The 27,929-nt window shown below is 53.5% G+C and overlaps 1 protein-coding gene across 1 annotated transcript; it reads left to right on the top strand.

The window, feature by feature from the left end:
* Nucleotides 1–281: 281 nt before the first annotated feature.
* Nucleotides 282–27,649, top strand: CRHR1 (corticotropin releasing hormone receptor 1). The gene is made up of 13 exons (XM_075522935.1): nt 282–329; nt 8,829–8,913; nt 17,970–18,089; nt 19,335–19,420; nt 20,525–20,631; nt 21,026–21,146; nt 21,416–21,569; nt 21,823–21,883; nt 22,824–22,896; nt 24,043–24,128; nt 25,930–26,065; nt 26,268–26,309; nt 27,509–27,649. Exons 1-13 carry the CDS (start codon nt 282–284, stop codon nt 27,647–27,649), a joined length of 1,260 nt encoding a protein of 419 aa, XP_075379050.1.
* Nucleotides 27,650–27,929: the final 280 nt, after the last annotated feature.

Genomic DNA, 27,929 nt, shown 5'->3' with positions numbered 1-27,929 from the left:
TGGGAGGCTGGTGAGGGGGATGTAGCCCATCGCCAGGCGAGCTGGAAGGTGGGAAGCCGGAGGACTGGCTCCGAGGGAGGTTATAAAAGGCAGGAGCGGGTCGCTGAGCAAAGGGGAGGGTGGAAGGTACCTGCCCGCCTCCGTGCAGCCCCTCCGGGACCCGGACACGCTCCTTTACACGAAGCCCAGAGGATTCCATCCCCGACGGCAGAAGGAGCCCAGCAGGAGCGGGGACCGCTGCCAACCATGCCCCGGAGAGCTGGGCGCAGCGGGGGTTAAGGATGGTGCCCAGCCTACGTCCTGCCCTCCTCCTCCTCCTCCTCCTGCAGGTAAGACGCTTTTAAGTCCTCTTCTCCCAGAAGGGCCCTTCTGCCTTCCTCCCCATCACCCCTCCACACCCTGCACCGCTTGCTTTCTCCGCAATGACTTTTCCATTTCTTAGAAGGAAGGGAAAAGTAAAAGGAGAAACCGCTACACAAAGGGCCCTCGGAGGATTCCTCCAGTAGAGACACGGGGGCTTGGCAAGAGCTCACGATGCCCAAAAACTAGCGGGGAGGGGGCTGGAGTCAGAGAAAGGATCATTAAAGGGGGGAGACTTGCAGCCAGGTCCTCCCGAGCGCAGCCCAGCTCTCCCAGCAGCTCCCTGCCTCGCACCTCCCAGTGAAACCAGCTGCCACCAGTTTCCCTTAGGCTGCTGGAAGGAGGCGGCCGCTCTGGGGGTGTGATGGATGGGGACAACACAAATGCAATGCCTAATTGTACCCCCCTTAACTGATTTTCTAAAGAAACCTCTCCTTTTCCCCCCACCTGCAAAGCACAAGACTTTCCTCTCTAAATTGCTCGCTGTGGAACTGTAGCCACTGCTAATTTTGCAGCTCTGCACAAAATGCAAATGCTTTGTCAGGAGCAATATTCCTCCTCCCTGAGGGCTCATCAAGAAAGGAAATGTTCCCAGCCCAAATAACGTTTAAATCCCAATCCCTGGGCAAATGAGGAGATGAAAAGGTTTCCAGTGAAATCTTGAACATTATTTGAACAAACCTATGTAGGCAGTTAAACAAAATGATCAGGTTTTTGATTAAACCTCTGTGTCAAGAAGGTTAAAAGAAAAAAATTGCCTGCCTCTCTGCAAAACGCTCGGTGGCCCAGGTGTGACTGCAGAGTTAAAACAGCAGAAAAAGCAGAGGGTCAGCCCTCCCCGTTAGCACCGTTGCAGTTCATACCCCACGGGCTGGTTTCTCACCATGCATTGCCAGCAGTTAAGAGCAGGAGTATTTAGCTGCACCTTTGGGATAGGAAAGTTCTCACCTAAGCGATGAGAAGAGCTGATATGTGCCAGGCGACCTCCTTGCCAAGTTGGTGTTGCTTTTAAAAGCTCCTCTTCTGAGCAGCTGCTTTCTCCTATAACTGCACACCCCTAATCCTGTTTTATAGGAGCTCTTTTGCAGTTATATTCCCTGGTTCAGATTTTGTTTGGTTCCGATGTAAGAAATGAAGATGAGACAGAGTAGGATCTCTTCCCCCCAGCCCAGGTCCTCCTTGGCCAATATGTGGGGACAAGCATCGGCAAAGCCGCAGACCCGGTGCAATAGGGGCAGGGTCTGAGATGGGGACAGCCAAGCGAGCATGACAGCTCCCAATAGCTACTGTGTGAGCAAAATGTGGTGCGAAAAAAAGCCCAAAGGCGCTGAGACACAGCTGTCGTCCTCTGCTAGACCTCCTCGGGCTCGGGGGTTTCCCTAGCCATCCCTAGGTGTTCCCCAAGGATGGTCGTCTTGTGAAGATGGGGGGCCAAGTCCTCAAAAAGCTTCCAGAGTTTGAGAGCAAAACCACCCCTGTGCTGGGGCTGGGACCAGGAGGGGGCCACAAAAACCAGCCCAAGCAAAGAGAAGTCTCTCCCAGCCAGCTCCGAGAAGAAACACCCAATCTACAAAACACTCCTTTTGCAGTCAAACTATCTATTTTTTCTTACAAATATATGCATTCAAAATTCAGACCCTTTTCCAGCACAATCCCAGCCCTGTCCTGGGGACAGCATGGGCTAAAGGACCATGAAACTCCAGCCTTAAGTGAGCGCGTCCCTGCAGCCAGGTGTACCCACAGCAGCATCCAGCCTGCACGTGCAGAGACCTGCAGCAGTCCAGCTCCAACAGAGAGCTCAGGAGGTGCAAATCTCCCTTGCTTGGGCAAATTTTGCAGCCTGCAGATCCCTGGGCTGGCACAGCTAAGGTGTGCCCCATGTATCTGGCCAGCAGCTCCAGTTTAGCGTCAATTTGTCCACGTTGCCTTGCTGGGTAGACATCCCTCAGAGGGTTGGACAGACAGACCAGGAGACAGGCAGCCAAACTTACTGCAAAATGCTCTCTGGCACCCTGCAAGTCATTTAAACAAACTAAACAAGTGGTTAAAAAGGAACAGTTCACCTGCAGCTTTGACAGGAACTGATGACATTTCTGGGGCTGATACAACGGTTTGCAAAAGCATTTTATGAAAAAACAGAGTTTGATGCTGGGGGTGGGGTAGTTTCCCCTCTCCCTCGATCAGCTCCAGCAGCAGTAAGCCCAAAACCCAGCCCCTTAGCCCTTCACTGCTGAAATCCTTGCGTAAGACGCGGAGCTGCAGTAGCAGGACACGCTGACCCTGGGGATCTCTTCCAGTCCTCGCTTTCCTTAAAAGCCGGAGTTGATTCAGTGTGCTTGAAATCATCCCCGTGGTTTTGCATCTCCAGTGAAGAAGTGAATGGAAATGGCACAGCCTGTTCCCAGAATAGCTGCTCTATCGCCATAGGATGAATATATAGAAATACGATGAGAATAGCCTGCACAGCCGGCTCAACCCTGCCCTGAAATACAGCTCTGCTCCCCAGAAATCCGGCACAGGGCTGGCCCAGAAGTTTGTTATGAGCGACAAGCTCAAGCTGAGGTCCGAGTGCAGCATTTAGAGAGGCTGCACGCGTGGTTTTATCTTGGAGACCAGTATTTGGACCAAAGGAAAGCACAAATCATTAGCATGGGGTTCCCTCAACAAACAGAGCCCAGGAGCTGTTGTCCAGTGCTTGAGAGCTGTCTGTCACTCATGAGCGGGTGGCTCTTTCTGAAGATGGTACAACATACCCAGAGGCCCATCTGTTGTTTTTCCTTTTTTCCCTAACTGTATTTTGAGCTAATAGGAGAGACCCTCCTTCTCTGCAGAGTGTCCTGCTTTATCAATGAGTCACCCACCCAGAAGCAATCCCCTCCATTCAGATGGCAGAGGGTGTTGGCCTTTTACTGATCATAGTCCCTCTTCCACCCTGAAATCCTGTACTATTCACCCTGGAAAGGCAATGGCAGATGCAGCTTTGGCGTGGCCAAGCTTTCCCTAGCTGTGAATGCAGATAAACTGGAGGAAAATGATAGGTGAACTAAATGGTGGACGTTCGGGGTGTGAGACTAAAAAGGTGACGGGTGAAGGAGGAGGCTTGGGGCAGCTGAGATGTAGGTCTTGGGAGGCAGCTGGGGAAAACAAATCTCCAAGCCTAAAATGAAAATATCTGTAAATGCACACAGGTCCCACATGTACAATCTGCAGGAGAGTTTAACACAACCGCCCTAGAAAAACAGCCCTCCCGTGTGCTCGTGTCCATCGCTCCAGCTCTGCTTCAGCAGCCTTTGCTCTGGCAATTCCGGATGCCATAGGAGCCGCTTTGATTCACGCAGTGTCCCCTTCCCCAGCCTGTTTGTGCCTTCAGCTTCCACTATCTGAATGCCATTATTCTTTTTTTCACCTGTCCCCAAAAATCCATGCCCCTTTTGATAGATAAATGAAGTCAGAATTATTTATGGCAAGTGAGAGAGACCAGAGCTTAATCCAGGAAAACCTTTAATTGCTCATAAATCAGGTTTTACAGGGCATTCATTTAGCCCTGATTGATATTCTTTTGTTAGGGTCTGCATCCAGCATGCTCAGAGAGAGACTCCAAACAGAATAAATACTCACACCAAAGCCTCTGTCTCCACAATGATGGGGGCTGGCCCTCTAATATGGCTAAATTAATAAATTCACAGATTTTAATGCCAGATGGAGGCATTCTTGCTGCCTGCTCTTCCCCCCAAGTAACATCAGCCACAGAAAATCCCTCTGTGGTTCTTGCTTTGAGCCTCAGTCTGCTGCCTGCGCTTTGCCCTGATGCCTTGACGCTAGCAGGGCTTCTGATGTGGCTTTGCACAAAAGTAAGTGAAGGAGCTCCGGGGTGCTCGTTAATAAAGTGGGGGTCTCAGAGAAACCTTGAACTCAGGGGGTGGGAAAGCAGGTCCCTGTCAGGGCTAAGGCAAGGGGTTGGAGAGGGGGTCCTTCATGGGCCAGATGCTCCCTGGGGGTTTCATTCATGGCTTGGACTGGGGATGGGATTTTCCAAGTGAAAGCCCTCGAGGTGGAGGTGGTAAGAAGCTCACCAGCTGCAGAAGACGGTGCCTGGCAGTCAGAGGAGACAAGGGTAAAGAGGTGCCCCACAGCAGAGTGAAGGCAGGGGACAGGGAGGGCTGGGCAGCAGGGGCTGGAGGCACGGTGGCCACCTCCAAGAACATTTGAGGGGGCAGCTCTTTCGGTCAGGCTTTTCAAGGCCACCCCCAGCCTATGGCTGCGGCGTTGGCAAGATGTGCGGCTTCGTCCCTTCCCGCGCCACTGATGTTGCTCTGCCATCTGAGGTTGGCATCCAGCTCCTTTAACTCTCACTGTATTTAACACCCAAAGTCTGGCACCTTTTCCTGCAGGCTCGGTGCCAAGAGCAGGCTCAACCCCAGCCTGATACCCTGGAGAACCTCAGCAAAGGTCCAGGGCAGAGAGTCTGTGCTCAGCCCTTCCCCTGCCCCTGTGTCCCAGGAGCTCTGTCTTCTTCCACATCAAGTGTATCGGGGGCAGCAAGCCCAGCCAAGCCCAAGCTGGGGAGCAGGACCAAGGGGTGAGAAAGGTGCCTACAGTGAGGATGACTCCAGGGTGGCTGGTGTTGACCATACCTCCCAGGGGAAGTCTCAGTGGCCATCACCATCCGTCAGTCCTGCTGACCTCTCCAGCTTTGTGCAAAGCCACTGGCTCGCACTGCTTCATCCTGCTAATCGCTCCGCTCTCCAATTACAGCCCTGTAGGCAGTCGAAAACCCAAGCCTCATCTTGGATTGCTAATTAGGCTACGAGCCATCTATCTCACTGCTCAGAGCTGTCAGCCCTTCCTGCCATGCGGATCCGATCTTGTTTGAGGCAATAAGATATCAAGGGGGGACAAGCCTGTCTCTGGGTAGTACGGGGCGGGGGGGTTGATGTTTGACTCGGATGTGAATATATTAATTAATATCTGTGGATTGCTTTGGAGAGGGAAAGCACTGCAGGGGGACATTAATTCCTAATTGTTATTAATTGAATTTTGCTGCTAGGTCAGTGGCAGGTCAGAGAGATTGATGCTCTGTGTGTGTGTGTAATTTTGCTGCTCACACCCATACCAGCACCGAGACCCCCAGCCTCCTCGTGCCGAAGAGCTGACGCTATCTCAGCCCGCTGCGCTGCATCTCCTGGACCAGGGGACCGGCCACCCCATGCCCCTTGTGGGCTCCAAAAAACCCATCGGATCATGGCATCACATCAGGGCACGGCCGGTGGGCCCGGATAGGAGCAACCTGCCCCACGTGGTGCAGCGCAGCCTGAGTGACCTTAGGCAAGTGGTGCTCAGTGCCTCAGTTTCCCTTCTGGGACAGCCTTGACTCAGTGGGTGGTGGGACACTGACTGCAGCTGGTGTTTGCCGTGTGTGGGATGCAGTAAACACTGGAGCAGCGTCAGGTTTTGGTGCCTGAGCCGTGCAGTGAGGACTGGTGGGGGCTGGCTGATCCCACTGCAGGAAACATGGGGGCGAAAGGAAGGAGCGTGCCGCTCCATGAGGTCCGAGGTTAACCCAGCACCATCGGCATCTGCTGCGATGCCTCCCCGTCTGTAAAATGAAGACATTAGCAGAGCCTGGAAGGGAGCTGGGTGGATGCTGAGGCAACAGCAGTGGAGCCATTGGTGGCTCCTGATGGAGGAGAAGCTGCTGCCAGTGTGGGGCCTCATGGGGCCCGTGCAGCTCCCAGCAGAACCATCATCCCCACGGGAGCAACTCCCCGGCTTGACCGGGACCTCTGTGCAAAGCAGCTGCTTCTAGAAAAGCAGATTGCTTGTCTTTCCCCATGCATCTGAATGCTCAGCTGAAGCTCTCCAGGATTTTGGCAGTCTGAGAGAGGTCGCAGAGGTGTTCTTCACTGCAGAGCGTGATTTGCCGTAGCCTATGTCAAAGCAGGGCTGGAAGGGCAGAGGGACACGGCCGCTCTCTGGCCTGAGCACGACCCACCACTGTTTCGGGGCTGTTGAGGCACGCTTGGCTCCAGCCCGGCCAGGCTGAGACCTGCTGGGCACCATGTGGCATCTTGCGGCAGCAATGCTTTGGCAGGCGAAGCTCTTCAAGGACGGAGCTTTGACCTAGTCTCTCTGCAAAGCCTGGGGAGGGGTTAAAGTAACCCGCACAGGACAAAACATAGAAGAGAGCCCAACCGTCAGGGTACCAGATCAGGATGCTTTTGGCTTGTGCAAATCCACCTGGAGCTGCCACCTTCCCCAGCTTATCCCCCTCGAGCTGGGGCTGACGGGAGTGGGAAAAACCCTCTGCCTCTGTTGAGAGCATTGGCCGCTTTGCAGCGAGGCAAGATTCAGAGCCTGGTAAAAAAGCTGCAAGGGTTTGTTGTGTTTTGGGGAACGTTTTTTTTTTTCCTTCTTTCTTCCTTCTGTAGCGGTTTCAGCTCATTTACAAAGCCTGCAAAGAGCCAGAGACTGCACTCCATTCATACCCCCCTCTAGCCGTAGCTTGGTCCGTGTTGCTGCTTAGTGCCAAGACCTCTCCCTGTGTCTGGAAGGGGAACTGGCACTGCCAGGCTGGAGCAGGCTGCGATTAGGAGAAACACATCCAATTAACACTTGAGAGCCTGTTCAGGTAGGCAAACCATCCCGGCCCCTTTTGGGAGGAACTCTTTTGTCCCAGCTGCCCAGGCAAAGAGCCACCAGGTCTAGCAGGCACCAGGGGCGGGCAACAACGCAGAGGGGAGCCGACCCTGCAACACCCCGCTTACCCCATGTCTGGAGCTTGGGTGGTCTCAGCCTTTGGCAAAGAGACCCAGGAGGCACCCGGCTCCTGCAGGACCAGAACAACAGGAGCCCCACGCAGCACCCGCTCTCGGGGCAGGGTTTAGCTGCCGGGTCCCCTGTGCCATCTGGAGCAGTCATAACAAGGAAGCTATTCTCAGCTCCATTTATACGTCTGCCTGACATCTCTCTTGCTGTCAAAACCAGCTTCCCAAGGCAGTAAATAGTTGTTTGGAAAAGAGCAAGTGGGTGCTGAGCTTGTCTCCGTGTCTGAATAAATCCTGCTAGTGCTTTGGTAAGGCGCAGGGGATTGCTGGGTGTGCCAGCAAGAGCAGCCACTGTTTATATGGCTGAAGGGCAAGAGGAGGACCGTCTCCTCCCCACCCAGAGCAGTTTTGAAGGTAAATGGCACTCGGGAAGGGAGATCGGGCCCTCGGGACCAGCCTGGCTGGTGGGGAAGGCAGAGGTGGTTGTTCATTGTACTGGCTCAGCGCAGGACGGTGTCTGAGCCCACCGCCCTGGGGAGCTGGGAGCTTGCACGCAAGCAGAGGAGGCTGCAGTCTTTCCTGCCTCCAGGCCCAGGTTTGAGTTCCCAAGGGATCTGCACCTGCTCCTATTTCAGGGCACGGCTCTGCCGTTCAATCAGTCAGCAGTGAGCTTTTCTCCAAGGGGTTTGGCCAGTCCTTGCAGGGCAGGCTTGGGGTGAGAGAAGGGGAGTTCAGCCTCATCCACCGTTGGCATCTGTCCCCTGAGCAGACGGGATCAGCCTGTGTCACCACGTCACACCTCTCCAAGCTAGAGGAGAAAATGGGCAGGTAGAAACCTGTGTGTTTTGCAAAACAGCAGGCCCCCTCCTTCCCCCATCTGCCTCCCTGGTGAGCCTTGGATCTAACAGCACCGTCCTTCTGCCATCTTCGACTAGCAATTGCCTTCCTCGGTTTTAGTGTCCCCAAACTCCTGCAAAGACACCATAATTCAGAAGTAGCTTTTCCAAAATAGCTCCCCGTGTAGATGGAGTCAATGGTTTTCACTTCCAGCGGAGCTGCAGAGCCACCCGGGAGCTGCTCTGGAGAAGGGATGGAATAGGTCCTGGTAAATGCTTCCCAATGCAACGGGAATGGCATTGCTCGCAGCCAAGCCCTTCTGCTGAAAAAAGGCTTTAGCCAGACCTGGTTGACTGTGGATCAGATCTCCTTAAGGATGTGTATTAACATCTTCCCCCTGACAGCTTACAAGGCTGTGATTTTAATAAGGTATTGAAAATCTGAGCGTGGTGTCAGGCTCATCGTGTTTCACCTGTCTGCTCTCAGGATGCAAAGATGCTAAAACTAAAAGTGTTGATTAAATTGCTAAATAGCAGAAGCTCCGTGGCCTGGCAGGGGCTGTGCAGGGCTGCAGTGTGGTTTACTGAGGGGGATATCTGGGGCAAGAGAGGATCGGTGGGTGGGAAACAGAGCAGACAGCATCAGTCTCACAGACCTAGGCTGGATAAGCCCAGCTCCTCCAGGCTGGGAAACCTGTCCTGCAAATGGGCACGTGTCCATCGTGCAGCTTTGGGGGTGGCATCCACCGAGACATGGACAAGCGCGGATCTGACCCACCTGCTGCCATGTCCAAGGAGGGATCGGGGGCCGGGGAAGCAGCATATTGCACATATAACCCTGCCTGCGGTCTGCTCTCTCCCCATGCAGGCGTTTCTCCTCTGGGATAGCCCCGTTGCAGCCTCCATCCAAGAGCAGTACTGCGAGAGCCTGCCGCCTGTCACAAACCACACGGGTGAGTGCCCTGCATCCCCAGCCCACCCTCGCCATCCCCGGGGGACCTTGGTGGCAGGGATGGCTGGAAGAGGGGGTAGGGGGGTGGTCTCCAGGCTGACCTGCAGCTGCCTGGCTCCTTTTCAGGGGGAGGTGGGATGTGCTGAGGCAGCGTTGCAGCCCCGTGCTGGCTGCTGCGGCAGCCTCTTTGGAGGGTGACAGTTGAGGCAGGTTGAAGATGCAGAGCTCAGGAGAGCTAAAAATAGAGAAAATAAATGTCTGTTGGGCTGGGCTCGAGGGGGAGGTGGGCAAAGAGACATCTGCCCTGCCTCTGCTCCCACGCTGCCCGTTCTCTGCCATGTCCAGGACACCAGCACCTTTGTGCCCTATGTCCACCCCCCTCTGCCATCCCCCTGCCCAGGGGTGACAACTGGAGATTGTGACTTTCTGCAGAGACCACGTCACCAGTGCAGTGTGGCCACCATGGGCTCAGGGCTCAGCCACCCTCCGTCCCCCAGCGCTCCTAGATGTGGGCCATTGAGCACTTTGGGAGGCCACCAGCCACGAGGAGCTTCTGGGGACATGGCCATGGCCAGGGCTGGCTCAGCCAAGCTGGGTGAGACCAGCAGGGTCATGGGCAGCTCGCTCCTACTCAACACCCATACATGGGTTTGCATCCAACCGGGTCAGGCCCAAGATGTGTTTGTGCCAAAGCTGGCTTTTAGCTTATATTCAAGACGTGACTTGGATGTCACCTCAGCAGTGACAGGTCTGGTTCAGTGACAGGTTTTGGGGGAGGAAAGGTGGCGGAGGGAGAGGAAAGGAGCTCACAGGGGCAAGGAGAAAAGTCCTCCCGAGCTCAGGGATGCTGCAGAGTTCATTTTCCCACGATTGAATGAAGACCAGAGCAGGCGCCGAGCAATTGCCCGGCTTGCCCTGGTCCCTGCTGCTCAGAGCAGCTCTCTCCATTAGGGTGACGGATGACTGCGGAGGCCTGGCGCTGACGGATGGCTGCCCGCCACCCGGCTCCCATTAGCAGCAGCTTTAAAAACTCCTTTTTAAAAAATTACAGCTTGGCACCAGCTGATTCAGTGCCTGGCAGAGCCCAGGGCACCACAGCCCTGCAGGGAGCATCCCCGGAGCATCCCCAGCCCAAGAAACGGAGACAGAAAGCCGAGGGAGAGCAAGGCTGCCAGTGGGAATGGAAACGCCCATGTGTCTCTGGCCTGGGCACTGTGCAGACAAGAAACCTGGTCATCACTCATGGGCTTTGCTCCCTGAAGGTTTCATCACTCTGCTTGGCAAGGTGTTTGTCCTTGGCCATGTTAGGCTGTGATAAATGGCATTTGTTTTCTTCTTACTCATCTTCCCTGGTGTAACGTGTCCATCTCCGTGGGCTCTGACCCACAGAAGCACCAGCCAAGCACCGCAGGGCCCTCTTGCGATGCACGGACCAGCTGGTGGCACAACCCAGGGCAGCAGGCAGGTCCCAGAGCCTCCTCGTGCCCAGCTCATGGCCTTTGCCACCCACCGCTGAAACCTCCTGAGCTCAGGGGAGAAGGCAGGGAGGGAGGAACGTTTCCCCAGGGCTTTGCTGAGAGATGTGCTCTGCAATTGCTGCCACCCTCAAGCAGTGGGTGCTGCTTTCTGGAAGGATGGGGCTTTGCTCCATAGGGATTTATTAGCGTGAATCCAAGCAGGATTTAGTGCACCTCAGTGCCCATCACCCCGGGGCAGGGGAATACAACGTCAGGCTTCAGATTTGCAAAATCTCCAGCGCCTCCGCGCATCCAACCTGAGTAACTCATTAATTTGGGATGGGGCCGGTGCATGTGAGAGCCGCTTCCAGCTCAAGGAGGGGGCTTAGAACAAGAGGTAAAGATGAAACCAATTGTCTTATGTCTGCTGCTTGGTAAGTGGAGCTCAGCGCCAGCCCTCATCCTTGGGGTCCATTTAAGCCCTGCCTGATTCAGGCAGCGATTTCTAGGGAGGAATATTTACAAAACTGGAAACTTTGTTTCGAGGCTATTTAACATGGAGAGTTGTTAGGATGACGCTAATGAGAATTGCAGTGAGGCCGTGAGACTTAATTTGTTAATGTCTGCATAACCCTTGGGAAATGGCACATGCCGATAACACGAGCCCAGCGGTCCTCCAGCGCGCGGCTCGGCAGGGCATCAGCTGGATGCACAGAGGGGCCCTGCCTCGTGCCCGTGTGCAGCATCCCTCCTCCGAAAAATAGCTCAGCATGGGCTCTCCTCCTCTCTCGGGTCCCCAGTCCCTTCGTTATTTAATCTCACACTTTTTAATGAGGCTGTACGGCTGGACAGTGATATCACCAGGGTGCCAGCACTCTCTGAGGCACATGCACTGAGCTGGAAAGGTCTCTGCTCACAGCATTGTGGTGGAGACAGGCCTGGGGTTATGCTCACCAGGCTCATGGGGTGCAGGCGTTGCAAGCAAACCCTCATCCCAGGAAGTGGAGCAGCCGAGCCTCACAGAGCTCCCTTGTCCTGCCCTCTTAGCAGCACTGATTTACCCGTCTTCCTCTAAGCACACTATCCCCAATGCAGGGCAATGTCCCTTGGCATTCAGGCTCCCTGCACTGGCGTGATGGTCCAACCTGGTATTTTAGGTGCGCATCAAAAATACCTCTCGGTGAGCCCCTGATTCTGGCCAGTGCTGGGACACGTGGGCATCCACACACAATTGGCCGCTCCATCAGAAAGGCTGCTTTCCTCAGTAGCAGTGAATATTTTCTCCTCCAGGCAGAAATCATATCTGGCTGGACTTGAGGTGAATGTGGTGCATTAGGAACGTCGGGTCGGCTGCACCCCCAAACATCTGGAAGCCAAGAAATTCCCAGATTAGGCTTGAAAAGGAATCCAGCGAGGATCAGCATCCCTTGTCCCGGGCGGATAGGTGCTGTCCCAAGGGTTTCCCAGCCTACAGATCGCCTCAGGCTGCGAATTTGTCTTCCTGATGATTTCAGCTCCCCAGGGTCTGTGCGCAGCTGCTTCTCGCCTTGCCCTGCCTTGGAGCCCATCAGGGAGGGACAAGGTCATTTCACCCATCAGGGCAAAGCATCCCCCTGCAGCCGCAGGACCGCTTCCCAGCGTGGCACTTCCCTGGGGAGGGAAGGGGGAATCTGAGCAGACGGGAAAGCCTCTTCCTAATTAATAGATGAGGCTTTTCCAAAGCAGCCCAGCAGAAAGCACTCGAGCGGAGCGAGCTCGGAGTGCTCGCGGGGTTGATTTGCCGTTCGTAGTATTCAGGCTTGGATCAGCCCAAGGAGTTGGCACCCAATTGCTAATAGCCCCGCCTGGTCCTGGCTGCATAATTCACTCCTTTAAGCTGTTAAACTGTTATCACAATAAATTGTTACCCTCGATCCCGTGTGTGTGCTCAGGGGAGAGAGGGGAGCACAGCTGATTCCTTCCCAGGAAAGAAATGCTTCCTGCCACTGCAAGTTCACCTAAAGCAAAGGAATATGACACCAAAGCTAGGCAGAACTGAATAGAAATGTCTTTTTTTTTTTTTTTTTTTTTTAACTGGAGGTTTTTCCAAGGAGGAGAAGGGAGCATAGCTTTGCATTTAAATAAAGCAAATCAAGTTGGTCCAGATATAGCAAAAGCCTGTGGCTGAAAAGCACAGGAGAGCAGCGAGCGATGAGAGCATTTCCTTTGCGGGCATTTTATCAGACAGGTTTGGAAACATGTTTCACAGCGGGTGACAGTTTGACCAAGAGACTTTCCACTCGCTCCAGCTCAGCTCCCCGAACCGCTGACGCTGCTCCAGCAGTCCCTTCTCGTGCTGTTTCACTCACTCGCTGACTCCCCTGGGGAGAGACTCGAATTTAAATTCATAAAGGTCAAATTAACAACATCAGCACCTCTTTTCCCTTCAGCCTTGTTGGCATCTCTCGCACCAAGGCAGAAATACTAATCAAGGAGCTGAGCAGGGGCTAAAGAGGCAGCATTGAGTCCTGGTAGGGACTTGGCACCGAGGGAGAGCAGTAATACTGGGGCAGGTTTGGGAACCAAAAATGTGAACTCACCTATATGGAAAATCATAGTGGTTTAAGTGTATGCTAGTATCGATAAAGCCATTCTGCTCCATCATCTAGGAAACAGGCATGTCAATAGAAACTTGCTTATATTAATAGATTTTATTGTAGTGGAGGAGGGAAGAAGGTGATGAGGTTTTCTGGTAGGAAACAGTGTCCTGGCACATCTCCGCGTGAGCGGCAGCTACAGCAGTTAAACTGTACTTTGGACTGGATGCAGTAAAATCGTTGCCAGCTACTCTGTTCGGTTGTAGCCAAACTAGAAGTCTCTGCTAGGAAAACTCCGCCAGCGAGGGATTATGCTTCTTTGCTCGCCCACCAGCAAAGCCCAGCCAATACCAGGAAATAAACCACTTGCTGCTACCCTTGGTAATAACACATCTCCAACCACTCTACGGGTCGTATCAGGAGAACAAGACGTGCCCCAAACCCAAGCCGCTACATTATATATTCAATAAATATATATGCTCCACAGAAGCTGTACATGGATCAGTCTTAAGTGACGACATTGAGCAGATGCATCAAATATCAATGGCAGAAGCTAGGTTTGATGCCTCCTATTTATTCTTCTCCAGAATAGCAGCGAAGACCCAAGGGGACAGTCAGTGATGGTGAATAGCAACAAGCGGAAAATTCATTACAAAGCCACTTTGTTATCATAATGCTTAATTAGCCTGTGTAATTATTTTACATTGAGGATCATGGAACTTGAATACTTGGCTGGGGATTTTTTTAAGGACTGGACTCTTACAAAGATAAATAGAAACACTCAATGCCACCAAAAGCAGGGCTGGAGGTAGGGTGTGAGCAAGGATCTAAGTATTTTGAGACAACCACAGTTGCTTCCAGCCATATTGAGTACCCAGCCCTGACTCAGAGGGAAGGCAAGCAGCTCCACCACCCCAATTTCAACCCCATGTTAACATAAATTGTCCCCCAGTGCCATTTCCCTCAATGCCGCAAGGTGTTAGTCAAGCATTTAGCACCTGAGTGGCCCTGCAGCTGGGATGGAGCCACCCCTCCTTGGCACATCAGTGCCTTGAAATAAGAGCATCCCCTGAAAGGCCCTTGCTTCGGGGCAATAAGGTGTGAAATGGCTCCTTCTGCTCCACCAGGGCGGTGGAGCTGCCTGGGAGGGGACAAATGACCTTTTGCGCGCTGGCTGCAGCGAGTATGTTTTGATGAGATGTGGAGATGAAGCCCTCATTACCAAATGCAAATGCTGCAGCAGGGACACTCTCAAGGAGCCAGAGGCTTCAGCCTGCTCAAGAGGCAGCAGCAGCAATGCAGTCATCGAGGACATCGGGGATGGACAGAGATAATTGTGCTTGAGTAAGAGTTCAGGACAGGTAGAGATACGAACTAACACCTTTCAGCTCTTACTCAGCCTCCTGAGACACCTTAGATAAATAACCCCATCACTCCCAACCACGGGAATGAGCCTGTGATTCAGATTTCCATGGTCTCTCCTGGACCCTTTGCATTGCACAAAGGGAGAGAGGCTTTGCCCTTCGAGCAGCTGTAGTGTCGCTGAGGGCACAGCAGCAAGCTAGGATGCTGCTCTGGTGCATAGCTTTGCCCGGTGTGAGATGAGGACATGTTTACCAGCGTGGTTATATCAGTACAACCTTTGCTTTAGTCCTCTTCATGCCATCCTGGCAATGGTTTGATGCGACGATAACACTTCAGACCTCCTGGCATCAGCTCAAGAGCACCGTGGCCACACGTCTGGTGGTGCTGGCTCAGGATAAACGTGCTCCATCCTCTTTAAATTTGCTCAAAATCTTTTGGCAGATTAGCTGGGACTGGAGAGCTTTACCCTGCTGGGTTTCACACGGCAGCGTGGCTTTAGCTTGGAGCCATCTCAGGGGCCTCTGCGAGTGGTGGAAGCAGGCTGGAGAAGGATGTTTTATATAAATGGGAGGGATATTGCTATAGTTATCCTGAGACAGTTATTGTGATATAGTTGTCTCAGTGTAAGTCCCTGGTCAGGCACTTTTTTCCTTCAGAAGAAAGGAAATGCTTTATATTGCTTCAGAGCAGCACAACCTAAAGGAAATAGGGTAAGAATGGATTTGAGTCACTTCCCGCATGCCGCATTCCCCCTCTCAAAGCAGGACCAGCTCCTTCCTACCCCAAATGCCGTGTTTCTGTGTGGGAGGGACCCAAATCAGGGCGATTGGGTGCAGGTAGGAAATTCACTGACCTTTCTTGCTGTAAAGCTGCAAAGACCAAAACTATCTGTGCAGCCAACGGTGCTGAGAAAGCTGGAGCAGACATCTGCAGAACCCGGGAGAATAATCCCCCTGCAAATACGAATGGGCCGCAAAGCAGATATGAAAGCATTTAGCACTGATACATATAATTTCCATGCTAAACAGTGCTGTAAACGCTGGGAGCTGCGTGCCACTGGGGAGCAGCTGGAGCAGACGGTCCTGCTGGGCAAACACGATGTCGTAGCCCTCGCCGCACTCTTTGCCTTCACTGTTTTACTTAACCCTTCCCCAGCAGAAGATTTTTTTTTCTTCCCTATATGCTGGAGAGAGCAGAAAGAGCAGCGTCTCCTTTCTGCAGCTTTTCTTCATCAAGCGTTTCTCAGTGTGAGCCCGGGAAAAATATTAAAGCTACCCACTAGATTAAAAACTGGTGGGACAGACCTCAAAATGCTGCCTACAGTGGTGCTGGAGCAAAGCCTGCTGTGCACAGGGGGAAGTGCCAGGAGCCTCCTGCAGCCTGGCAGAGCCTGACCCCTGCCCACCCAACTGCAGCCCCCAAGCCCAAATGTCACCCCACACTACAACCCCGACCCCTGGGACGAGGAGGGGGCCGAGCTCCTGGTGATGCTGCTCCACCCTCACCCCGCATCCCTGCCGTGGTGGGACTGCAAGACCCATCCACTCAGTTTGTCATCTGGTGGGTGTCCATAGCGCTTTAATGGGAGTGCCAAGCAGCGTTAAATCAAGTGCCTTGGAGAAATGTGGAGATATTAAATCCAGACTTGAGCAAATGTATAACAGAACGATGCCACCTTTGTCTGACCACATCATTTCCATGAACCTATCTTGGGTTTGGTTATTAATGGCATTGCCGTGGTTTTGTTTTACTGATGGAGAGTACTGTTGCTGCCGCTCTCTGGCTCTGCTGACTTTTAATTACTGAGTCTTCCTGCTTGTCCTCCCTGAGCAATCTGCATCTGTGCCCCAGCACGGCCCCTGGGATGCAGGAGGGAAACCGAGGCACGAGGAGATAGGGAGGAAATGGAGTTTGTTCTCAGCCCCACCGGTCACAAGGAGGGTTTTCAACAACGGCATGAGTTGCTCTGGGCATTAGCACTGTGCAAGCCCCATTTTTCTGTGCTGGGTTATTCCAAGTGAAGCTTTTCCTATTCCAGATATTCAAGCAGCTTCTCACCTGGGTGGACTCCCAGGTGGCTAACAGGGAGAGCACTTGCAATTTAACTTTGTCCTTAGTTGAAGCAATTACCGGTTGTCTTTTCTCTACCTGGATGAATATTATCATAAAATTTTAAACAGGGACTTAATTTTCTGTGACCCTCTATTTCTCTGTCAAATTTGGGTCAAAACAACTAAGGAGCTCAACAAATGCTAAGGGATGCAGATAAGCACAGACACGCACGCTACACGTGATTAAATGCACCTTGTTTCCTAAGAAATACAGGCTTAAAACAGTTAACTTAAAGTGAAGGTTGCCGCAGCAACCATACACATTAGCAAAGCTAAAAGCAAAGGTCATTGTTAAAATTAATTTCTCACTACAAGCTATGGAAGGCAGAAGGTAACGCTCACCATGCTCTGATGCTTCCCCAGCTCACATACTTGGAAGTTGTTTTCCCTTGCAAAGATGTTTGACGAAAACCCTCCTTTTCTTTGCACTGAAAATTTGCTCTGAGAACATCCCAAGAAACCAAGGAGCCAATTTTTCAGATAATCAATGAAAACAAATATTCCCCCATGAAAACCTTTATCATATTAATAACACAGTATTTTGCTTTTTTCGTTCGGTCACTCTTTAGCCAGCTCTATCCATAGGAAGTTTTGGGAAAGGCATTCAAATAACAACCATCAAGTCCAGGTGGAGAGGAAACGCTGTGTTCTTGCACCCAGAGAGCTGTGAATTGGGGTGTTTTGTCTTAGGAAACAGCAAGGCCTGTCTCTGCGCCGGCACCACAAACGTCTCGGGTACCCAGGAGTGGTTTGCACTGAACTCTGCCCCTTCCAGGGTCTGCTGCCCATCCATGCGCTGCCTGTCAAGGACTGTATTATACGGATATTACAGCCGTTGTGCTTCCTACCTCACTTTGAGATGTAGCTAGGACATATTTAGCTATAGTACATGTTGTTCTAAATATACACAAATTATACATAAAAAAGCCTGCAATCTGGCCTACCTAATGCCTACGTTAGGCACACTTGTGTAGCTGGGAAAAGCACACAAGTCCTGCTTGAAATCTGAAATAGCAGCAGCAGACTTGGAGTTTTCTTCCCAGGAAAGGCTGGAAGAGACCAACAGGAACAGCCAGGAAGGAGATCTTGCAGCCAGGAGGTGTGAGAGGGTTGGAGGGGCTCTGAGGAGCGTTCTACCAGCACCAGGCTGGAGTCACCACTGGGAAAGAGAAAATCTGGCTTATTACTGGCTGTTGCAAGGCTGGATGCCAAAGTCATGGTTGAAGAAAGGAGCAGGGCTGGAGGACCAGAGCCAGGGAACCCCAAGCTGACTTGGGAAGCCAGGTCAGAAAACAAGGCTTGTGCCAGAACTGGACTTAACCCAGGTGCTCAGACAGGACCAGGGCAATCGTCATGACCAGCCCTTGGGGAGTCTTGGCACAGACCCCGTTTGCTGTCTGCCATGAAGCTCTTCTGGGAGCTGAGCTTGCAGCGACTCATCAGCTCAGCCAGGACTGCAGCCCCAGCTCTCTGGGCAAACCTTGACCCTTCAACAGCCTGGAGGTGGCCCACAGACCTCCACTAACCCTCTACCCTTTTTCCCCGCAGGTCCCCAGTGCAACGCCTCGGTAGACCTGATCGGCACGTGTTGGCCCCGGAGTGCGGTGGGACAGCTAGTAGCTCGCCCCTGCCCCGAATATTTCTATGGCGTGCGGTACAACACCACAAGTAAGATGAGCAGCACTGGTGGGGACATGGTGGACGAGGCATGGGGGAGTTCAGAGGGACACATGCGTCAGGGGCTGCAGGGGCATGAGTGACAATACATCTCTGGGTACAGAGCTCGTTGGGGGGCTCTGTGGGAGCCGTCCACCAAAAAAGAAAAAAGCCCTCATATCCCAAATTTCAGGGAGGGTGGTTTCACAACAGCACCTTTGTAAGCAGGTCCTCCTGGACATGCCCCTGTGAAGGGAGAGAGGGCTGATGTCCCCATCTTGGGGACAGGGGAAGAGGAGTGAGCCTGCTCTGCTGTTGGAGGTGGCACAGAGGTCTGCAACCCCCAGCTGAGCAAGGACTGGGAGCCCTTGCGGCTCATGTCACCCCCCCAGCACGGGTGACTGCGTTGTCACTGCTGATGACGTGCTGGGAGCAGGGGACAAAACGAACGCAATTGAAAAGTGCCCAAAGCTATTCCTAGCACACGGTTGAGCTTCTGACCACCCAAGCACTGCTTTTGATGAAAGAAACATCTTGCTTCCCACAGAAAACATCAATTTGTCCTTCCCACACCTTTCGCTGCAGTGGAAGATGGCACGCATACGGCTCCTGCTTTGTGGTGCCTCTCATGCTGTTGCAGGAGTCTCTTTGCATTAATCCATTCTTGCGCCTGCCTAAGAGCCATCTCTACCCCTGTCCCATCCCATCGCCCTGATGAGGCTCACGGTCTCTCCTGTTAATAGCAGAAGCCCAGCATCACCCCAGTTCTGGCATCACCCCGGTGCTGACGCTAACCGGAGACTGCTCTGGGGCTGTCGTGGCCGCTCCTTCCCAATTAGCCTTGCCGCTTGTAGTCCTTGCTGGGAGGTGAAGAAAGATCCTAATGCAGGGAGAGAAGTGAAAACTTCACGCTGCTATTGCGAGAGGATGGCACGTGATCGCTCGAGCAAACAGCGCAGAGGAGGGGAAAAGGAGAGTCGACCTTGTGCTGCTCCCACTGCATCTCAGTGGTGGGAGGCGTCAGGGGCCCCCAGTGCCAAGGGGCAGAGCTGGTGCAGACCCAAAGTCCTTGAGTGGGTCTGAAATGTTCTGGGGATTTTGGTCCTGCAATTGCAACCAAGGCAGCATCTGAGCTGGCTTCAAAGCAAAAGATACCACCGGCTTGATGCCAGTGACCCCTGCATTAGTGTCCTCAGGTCACATCTTTGTGCCCACCCCCATGCACCATTAACCCTTCAACATGACCCTCTCTTTCAGATAATGGCTACAGGGAGTGCCTCGCTAATGGGAGCTGGGCAGCACGGGTCAACTATTCCCAGTGCCAGGAGATCCTCAGCGAAGAGGTAGGACCTCACTAGCCCCTCGGCCAGGCTCTTGGCAGGAGGGTGAGGGACAGACAATAGAGTTTTGAAGGGCAACAGCATCCAGGTCAGGAATGGCCCAAGGGAGCTGTGGGCTGGGTGTGCAGCAGCATCCCACATATAAGGTTGCATGCAGCACATATGACCCCCTTCTTGATTTGCATTTTCATCCCCTGCCAAAAATAAAGCCACGCCTCTTTCCTTTCCTGTTAAAAATCCAAGAGGATTTGCAGTGTGAGGTCTGCTGGCCCCAGGGCCGCTGGGTGCAGATCAGCATGCCCTCCAGCCCTGTCGCCCTCCTCCAGCTCCCTCTTGACACAAGCATTCGGTGCAAACCCCGTCCCTCCCCACTGGCAATGAAATGGAAGAGATGTTTAGGAAGCTGAAAGGGATAAAAAAATGGGGACCAAGAATTACAAGCCCCTGAGTAGGTCAAGCCACCCCTCAGAGCAGAGGAGAAGAGATACAGGCTGTTCATTTGCAGTTGATAACCACCTCTGGTATTTAAGATGTTGACATCTCTTGCCAGGAATGGTTTTCTCACTCAGTTAATTGCTAATTCACAGGTTGGATGAGTGCTTAACAGCAGGAGCAATCAATTAATTTAATTATCACTCTCACCTTCCTGAGATCCCCTGCTCTCTCTGCCCAAATTCATCCCAGCCTCTCAGCTGCCCCCAGGGCAACAGGGACTGAACTGAGACATCAGATGGCATGTTGCCAGCAAGCTCGGCTGAATTACAGCAGGATTTCCCCAGACGATGGGTTGGGGATGTCCCAGTGCTGAGCAGCGCTGATGTAGGGGCAGCAACCACGAGCTGCCCTGGCGCAGGTAGGATGTGAAACGCCTGACCCCTTTGCCGGGCCAGGTCGGTGCCTCTCCTGTCCACATCAGCCCCATCCGACCAGCCGCGTCCCCTTCCAGCCCCATCTCTGCTGTCCTGCGCCAGGTGGGCTCCAGTTGCTTTCTGAAAAAGGGCCCAAAATTTGCGGTGCAGCTCTTGGAGGTGATGTGGTGGAGGAGGTGGTGGGTTTGTGGTGGTATCTGGGGCTGCTGCTGACCCCCTCCCCATCTCCCCCCACCAGAAGAAGAGCAAGCTGCACTACCACATTGCTGTCATCATCAACTACCTGGGGCACTGTGTCTCGCTGGGGGCCCTCCTCGTGGCTTTCGTCCTCTTCATGCGCCTGCGGTGAGTGACCTGACCTGCTGCTGTGCTCCCGCCGGGGGGACAAGCCTAGGGGGGTTACCCCACAGCCCTCGGGCTGGGACGTACCCAGCCCCTGTGTTTTGCCGTATCCTCCCCCATGGCCTCCAGTCCGGAGGGATCATGCCTATCTCAGGCTTATTTTCTTCCTGCTGCTCTTTTAAAGCACTGGCTTATGGAGGCAGAAGGTCCTCCTTAGTGCCTTCCACCTCCTGGCCTTGGTCCTGCCCACCTCACGCAGGGCATGGCCCCAGCAACTCACCCTTGGGGTCCCAACAAAGACATTCAATCCCACAAACAGCCCTGTCCCCCAGCCCACACATGGCTGGCCCCCAGACACCCACCACACTCTCATGGTCCCTCGTCCCCTCTTCTCCAGGAGCATCCGGTGCCTGAGGAACATCATCCACTGGAATTTGATCACAGCCTTCATCCTACGCAATGCCACGTGGTTTGTGGTGCAGCTCACGATGAACCCAGAGGTGCACGAGAGCAACGTGGTAGGTGCAGCTCTGCCAGGCAGCTGGCCCGAGTCCGGCCCTGAGTGGCCGGGGTGTGTGGGGAGCTTGAGGATCCTAGATATGAGGCCACAAAAGCAGCTTGAGGGCCCAAATAGGGCTGCCTGGTGGTTGGTGGACAACCCAGGCTTATAAGAAACATGGGTTCAATTGCTCTGCTGGGGTCTGCGTTGCTCTGTGCATCAGTTTCACCACTGTAACACAGAGCTCTGCTCTTCACCCTCCATGTCTCCTTCTAACCCCCTCGGCAGGTCTGGTGCCGCTTGGTCACTGCCGCCTACAATTACTTCCACGTCACCAACTTTTTCTGGATGTTCGGCGAGGGCTGCTACCTGCACACGGCCATCGTACTCACCTACTCCACAGACAAGCTCCGCAAGTGGATGTTCATCTGCATCGGCTGGTGTAAGTACCAGGATTTCCCATTCACCCACCGGGTACCCAGGGTTTTAGTGATGGGTGATGCCCACCTCCATCCTCTGCTCCAGCTCTTCTTGCACCCAAATAGCTGCAAAAAGCCTGCCAGGAGCAGGAGGACAGGATTTGCATGGCCATATCATCTGACCCGGTGGTTTGCCCTGTATGAGAAAATCCCTGTTACAGCATCATTTTGTGGCAACATTGCACCCCTGAGACTCATCTGTGTGTTCATCTGCAGGTATCCCCTTTCCCATCATCGTCGCCTGGGCCATCGGGAAGCTGTACTACGACAACGAGAAGTGAGCCTGATTGCTCTCATTCCCCATTCTCCTTTCTATCCCAATTCCCCGCAGATCAGTTGTGCCAGGGGCTGTGGCAGGCATGGATCCTGCCTGGAAGGGCTGACACGAGGCAGGGTACATGGAAAGGGTGGGAGGAAAAAACAGGTAATACTCTTCCATTCTTTCTTTTATCCCACCTTTAGGCTTCCTGCCACACGAGCCCTGCCTGCAGCTGCCTGCCGCTGCATTTTTCTCTTCAAAGGGCAAATGAGATTTTTTTAAGGGGGAAAAGGCAAGATTAAGCTAGAGCTCCTACAATGTATTTGCTAAATGGAGCTGGGATTTAATCTACCAGCAGAGATATAAGCTACCACCACCTGAGCCATTTTCACAGAGACTTGCTAATCAAGGACTTAACAGGCACCTGAGAGTTTATCACGCAGACTGGGAAGTTAAAAGGAGCCCGTTCAGATGAACGGCAGCTTGTCTTGTTTTTCCGGTGCCTGTTTTGCCCCGACTTCAGCAGCCCTGTGCTGCACATGCAGACGCAGCACTGATTTAACAAAACCCAGCGAGGTGCTCCCAGGACACTGATACACCTGCGTGAGCTCCTGCAGGGTCTGCTGGGGACAGAGCCAATCCAGGCCTGCGTGCGTGTAAGGTTGTCCCTGCTCGCCCTGCAATAACCAGTTCCCACATCCATACAGGGCTCGTAAACACCCCCACAAGCCCCCATGCACCTCCATCCCGAGTCGGAGGTGCATCCCCTGCACCAGTTCCCCGGGTTCCTAGGGAAGCTATTCCATAGTGGCTACAGCAGTTGAAGTTGTAGTGCTTTCACCCTATGGACAGTGACTTACCGAGATGGTGCAAGGACAGGAGTAAATCCAGGTCACTCGCACTGCAGACTTGTCCCCCACACCAGATGTCCCTGACACCGTTTGGCCTTGCCTTGCAGGTGCTGGTTTGGGAAGCGAGCAGGAGTTTACACCGACTACATTTACCAAGGCCCCATGATCCTGGTGCTTCTGGTAAGAGCAAAGCAACCTTGCTTGCTAAATATAGGGTCCTTTCCATCAGGCTGCTCCTGAAGAGGGTCTCACCCCCTCCTTCAGCATCGCCCCGCTGCAGCTGGCTATGCCGCCCTACAGCAGCAATGCCACTCCCTGCAAGCCCAGCTCCCTGCACCCAAACCGCACCTTTAGCAAATTTGGACACCTAACCCACCATGAGAAATAGCACGCATGGATCCTGCTGGCTGGGGATGGGCTAGAAAGGGAGCCTGGAGACCTCACTCCAATAGGGATGTTCCCGTCGGCAGACTCCCACATGCATCAGTAAGTCCCTCCGTCCCTGCCCTGGCACTATTTGGGTGCAGGTGGGTGCTTTGCTGAGCATTCGCAGCAGCCTAGGGACCTCAATCCCATTCCCTGATCCACGTGACTGTGCTCCTGGCCCTTGGCTGAGCAGTGATGCTTGAACCAGGGGTCATATGGACATTAATTTGCTGGGGCATTGCCCTTTTGGGAAGGGACAAAGAGGGGCAGAGGTGGCAAGTCACAAGCGGCAGTGCCGGGGCCGATCTGCGTTTGTAGGGGGAAACTGTGCGCAGGGCACCACAGCTTCTCCTCCCTCTCTGGCTAAGAAAACCCAAGGGAGTACTAATCACTGGCACCAACTGGCCTTGCTGAATAATTGAGCCTGCTTCTCATTTCCCAGCCCATCAGGTAGCCAGGCCACTTCTAATTTGTGTCAATTGTCTTCAGCTCCCAGTGCTGCCTTCCCGTGCCCTCATTAGCCATTCGGCAGCCGGGAGAGCAGCCAAGCAGCTCCTTGCTGTGATGGGAGCCACTCTCCCAAAGTCCCTTTGGCTGCCTTATATCCCTCCTCCCACTCCAACTTTTTCACCTTCAGCCCTTTCTCTAACACTTGCCCTTCCTCACCAATCTCCTGGTGTGCCTTGCCGCCCTGCTCCCTTGAACAAACTCCAAAATCTTATTGCTAAAGTGCTTTAAAAATGATAAATGCAGATGTCCTGTTCTAGTGCATGGAAAGCAACAGATCAGGTTCAAGATGAAATGTTCCTAAATCCCCTGGCTGGGCCCATTGCCTCTGCTGAGGAAATGGGAGGAAACTCTGGGGGAGCAGGCACTAACCAGGTGCCCTCTTCCTTCCAGATCAACTTCATCTTTCTGTTCAACATTGTGCGAATCCTCATGACAAAGCTCCGAGCTTCGACCACATCAGAGACGATCCAGTACAGGTAAGAGCATGAGTGACCCTGCAGAAAGCAGACCTAGAAACTGCATTAGCATGATTAGGGGGGATAGGAACAGCCCCATCAGTCAAGTATCAAGGGGATGGGAGCATGGAGAGACATCAAAGAGCACCTCCAATGCTTTTTGGAGACACGTGGCTGTTGGATCTGGGGTTGTTGAAAAATCCTGGCCAGTGAGAGCTTTGCGATGGAGAACGTGGATGGCTGGATCTGCCTTTGAAGGGAGCTGTAGGGAGCTGAGTCTCTTTGCGAAAGCCTGTTCTGGTGGGACCCAATCAGCTCACTGGCCTTGGACCTGCAAATGCTGGCACGGAGGTGAGAATTAAATCGCCGCTTGGCAGCAAAGCAAAGGGCAAGGAAGGAGTAATGAATCGATGCCACCCCAAACACCTCCTTATGAAGCTGCAAGGAGAAGACAATGCTCTCAGCAGGACGATTTAACCCTTCCCTGCTGCGGAACGTTTTGCAGACAACTTGGGAGGTGCACGGTCAGAGCAGCTCTCTGAAGTGCCTGGAACAGGAGAAGACACCTTGGTCTTTATCAGTGCTCCTCTCTGGATCATTTTCTGGGCAGGAATCAGGGAATCTCACTGCGTGCTGGGTCAAGAGAAGCAGGTTTGGGGTGAAGGGTTAACTTTTTCAGCTGAGAATGGAAAAATTCAGATGCTGTGTTGGGAAATGCTAGCTTTCCTCATCACAGAGTATTGAGCCGGGATGAACGATTCAGCTTGGGGTGAGCAAAGATGGTTATTGGAACAGGCTGGTTGGCCTCAGTCAGCAATTTCAAGAGACTTTTGGTTTTCCAGTATTTTTCTGATTTTGGCAGGGAAGGTTTTTCACCTTTGGGGAGAAGAACACTTTCATTTCCCAGAAACATTTTGTGGGACAGGAAAACTTGGAGAGTTTGGCAGGTTATAAACTGTGCAGTCCTGCTTAAACCAGGCAAGGGACAGCCCTGGAAGGCTCCTGCTCACCTTAGGCAATGGCTTTTGGTAAAAAGCTGATGGATCCCCAACTGCTATGGCTGTTCCCCTGGGGAAGCTACACCAGTGCGTGTGCTTTCCCATGGTTTGCCAGCCTGAAGATGCTCATGTCCTCAGTCATTTCCAGCTCCTCCGTGCCATCTGCCAGTTTGTGTCCCTGGCTGTGGCTCTCCTCCAGGTCAGTGACGCAGCACAGGTCCCCGGCCCCATCCCTGCCCAGCCCAGACCTGCCAGGGATGACTTTTCCTGTGTTCGGCTAATGTTGGAATCTGTCCATTAACGGGATTTTTAAGCAAAAAGTGTTGACTTGGCATTGCTCTTGTCCCCTAAGCCAAACGAATGAGATGCCAAGCCCCAATCCTTCCTCTTGTATCAGCACTATTACTTTTCACAAACTGCACTTGTAATCTCATCAAGAAAAGATATCAAATTAATTAGATGAGATATGTTTTTCATAAACCCATGTTGAAGGACGTGAATTATTTTACCCTCCTTAATTCCTTTTTAATCAAGCCTTAGATCAGCCAAGCAATCATTTCACGCCAGCCCAAGGTCAGGCCTCCACTGTCCACTGCGCTTTTCCGGATGGAGAAACCACAGAAGGTGCCCGGTGCTCAAACCATCCCGGTCACTTGGGGATCACATTGGAAAACAGCTCAACTCTGCTCCATCCTCCCCCAGTCGCTGGTTTGCCCAGACCCAGCCAGACCAGTCCCAGCCATGCTGGTGCTGGCGGTGGGATGGGGAGAGTCCTTCTGCCCAGGGCTGCACTGCAGCAGCTCAGGTCCATGTTTTCTCCCCAGGAAAGCAGTCAAGGCCACGCTGGTGCTGCTGCCTTTGCTGGGAATCACCTACATGCTGTTCTTTGTCAACCCGGGGGAGGATGAGATCTCCAGGATCGTCTTCATCTACTTCAACTCCTTTCTGGAGTCCTTCCAGGTATGGTCCTCAGCACTAGCTTCCGTTCCAGTCCCCCCACCAGGGGACATGGAGGAGCCCATCCTTGCTGACACCTTGCCCTGCTCCTGGCCCCTCCCAAAAACAGACATCCCCAAACCCCAGGGTTGCTCCAAAGCTCCTGAACCTGCGGGTGCCTGCTGGCCATAACTCTGTGGTGACTCTGCTGCTTGTCTCCTTCCAGGGCTTCTTCGTCTCTGTCTTCTACTGCTTCCTGAACAGTGAGGTGAGCACCGGGGCTAGGGGGTGCTCGGGGGGGGTCTACACCCTTCCTCGCAAGCAGACGCACGCTCAGCCCAAGGCTCTGCCCCTGCACAGGGCTTGGAGGGTGCTGGCACCCCATTCCCCAGCTGAAGGTGTTTGCTGATCAGAGTTGGCGCTTTACCTCCAGCTCCAGGCACATCTGCAGCCACAGGCTGTGCCCAGATGGGAATGGCTACTGTCAGCCTCCTGCTTTGGAGGAAGAAAATCCACCCCTGAGAACAGATGCTCTGGGGGTGCACCTGTGTGATCTGGTGCAGCAGAAGAGCCGAGGGTCCCCCCATACCTGGGAAATCCTTCCCCAGGGTGATCCCCATGCACACCTGGGTACCTGGCACAGGGGTGAGGGCCCCTCCCGGGTTCTGACCCAAAACACAGACAGCAGAAAGCAAAGGAGGTGAGAGTAGAGGCCAATCCTGGGGCCGATCATTCGGGCAGCTCTTTCCTCTGCCTCCTCCCAAATGCTCTTGCACCTTTGCTGGCTAGGAGAGTTTGCCCCAGACAAGCTTGCTTTGTTACCAAGTCATGTATAATTGATGCAGGAGGAAAAGGGACTGGACTAGTGCTAGCTGGTGACCTCGGAGCGTATCACACCATGCAATTCATGGTCCTTCATCTCTCAATCCCAGCTGGGCTGGCTGAGGATTTCAGTGGTCACCCAACCGCACCGTCTCGGCCGTCTGCATCCAGTGCCCATCTCCCCGGGCCATCCCATGCTGCAGTCGATGAAAAGGCATTTCTTCACTATTTACTTGCCACACAAAACACTTGGGCTGTTGAAAGGTGGAATTAATGTTGAAGAAATGCCGCTAGCATGAAGCAGACAAGCCATAAAACCTCACCGACTGTCGCTCGCACCTCTCCCAGCCCCTTGCAGCATCTGATGCAGCGTGTAAGATGCTGGCTCTCCTGCAGAGCCCCCACTCGGGTTTATTTCTCCCTCTTGTTTCCATTTTGTGCTCAGAGGCACTGTCGGTCGGGTTCATCTCTCTTCACAGCTGCAGGGAGGTGACAGGGGCTCCCAGGACTCTCCCTGCCCCTGGGGAACTGAGCAGGGTTTTGGTAGCATTTTTGGTTGAAAGACTGAGGATGGCTGGTGCCTCTGAACAACTTCGGACAGCTGCATGGTGACTACGTGTCCCCTCCTCTGTCTCACATCCCCAGGTCCGATCAGCTGTACGGAAGCGGTGGCACCGATGGCAGGACAAGCATTCCATCCGCGCCCGTGTGGCTCGGGCCATGTCCATCCCCACCTCCCCGACCCGCGTCAGCTTCCACAGCATCAAGCAGTCCACGGCCGTCTGAGCCGGGAGTGAGCTGCCGTATGGGATGGGGGAGCCGGCGTCCCCACTGCGTGGGACCCCTGACATGGCACAGCACAGCAGCCAGGTCCTGCCTGCACCCACCAGTCTCGCAGAGGGCGCACGAACTCGCTGCAGCTATGGGAAACCCTGCAGAAGCTGCTGTCCCACCTGCTGGGACAGACCTGTAGGATAGGACAGCCGAGACGCTGCTTTGTCATCTCCCTGGCAGCGGTGTGACCTGCTGGAGTGGCAGAAGGAGCCAGAGGAGCCCAGAGAGGTTG

The sequence above is a fragment of the Mycteria americana genome, chromosome 22 (genome assembly GCF_035582795.1).
Source record: "Mycteria americana isolate JAX WOST 10 ecotype Jacksonville Zoo and Gardens chromosome 22, USCA_MyAme_1.0, whole genome shotgun sequence".
NCBI lineage: Eukaryota > Metazoa > Chordata > Aves > Ciconiiformes > Ciconiidae > Mycteria > Mycteria americana.
The sequence above is the reverse complement of the archived record's forward strand: the minus strand, read 5'-3'. Positions and strand labels throughout refer to the sequence as shown.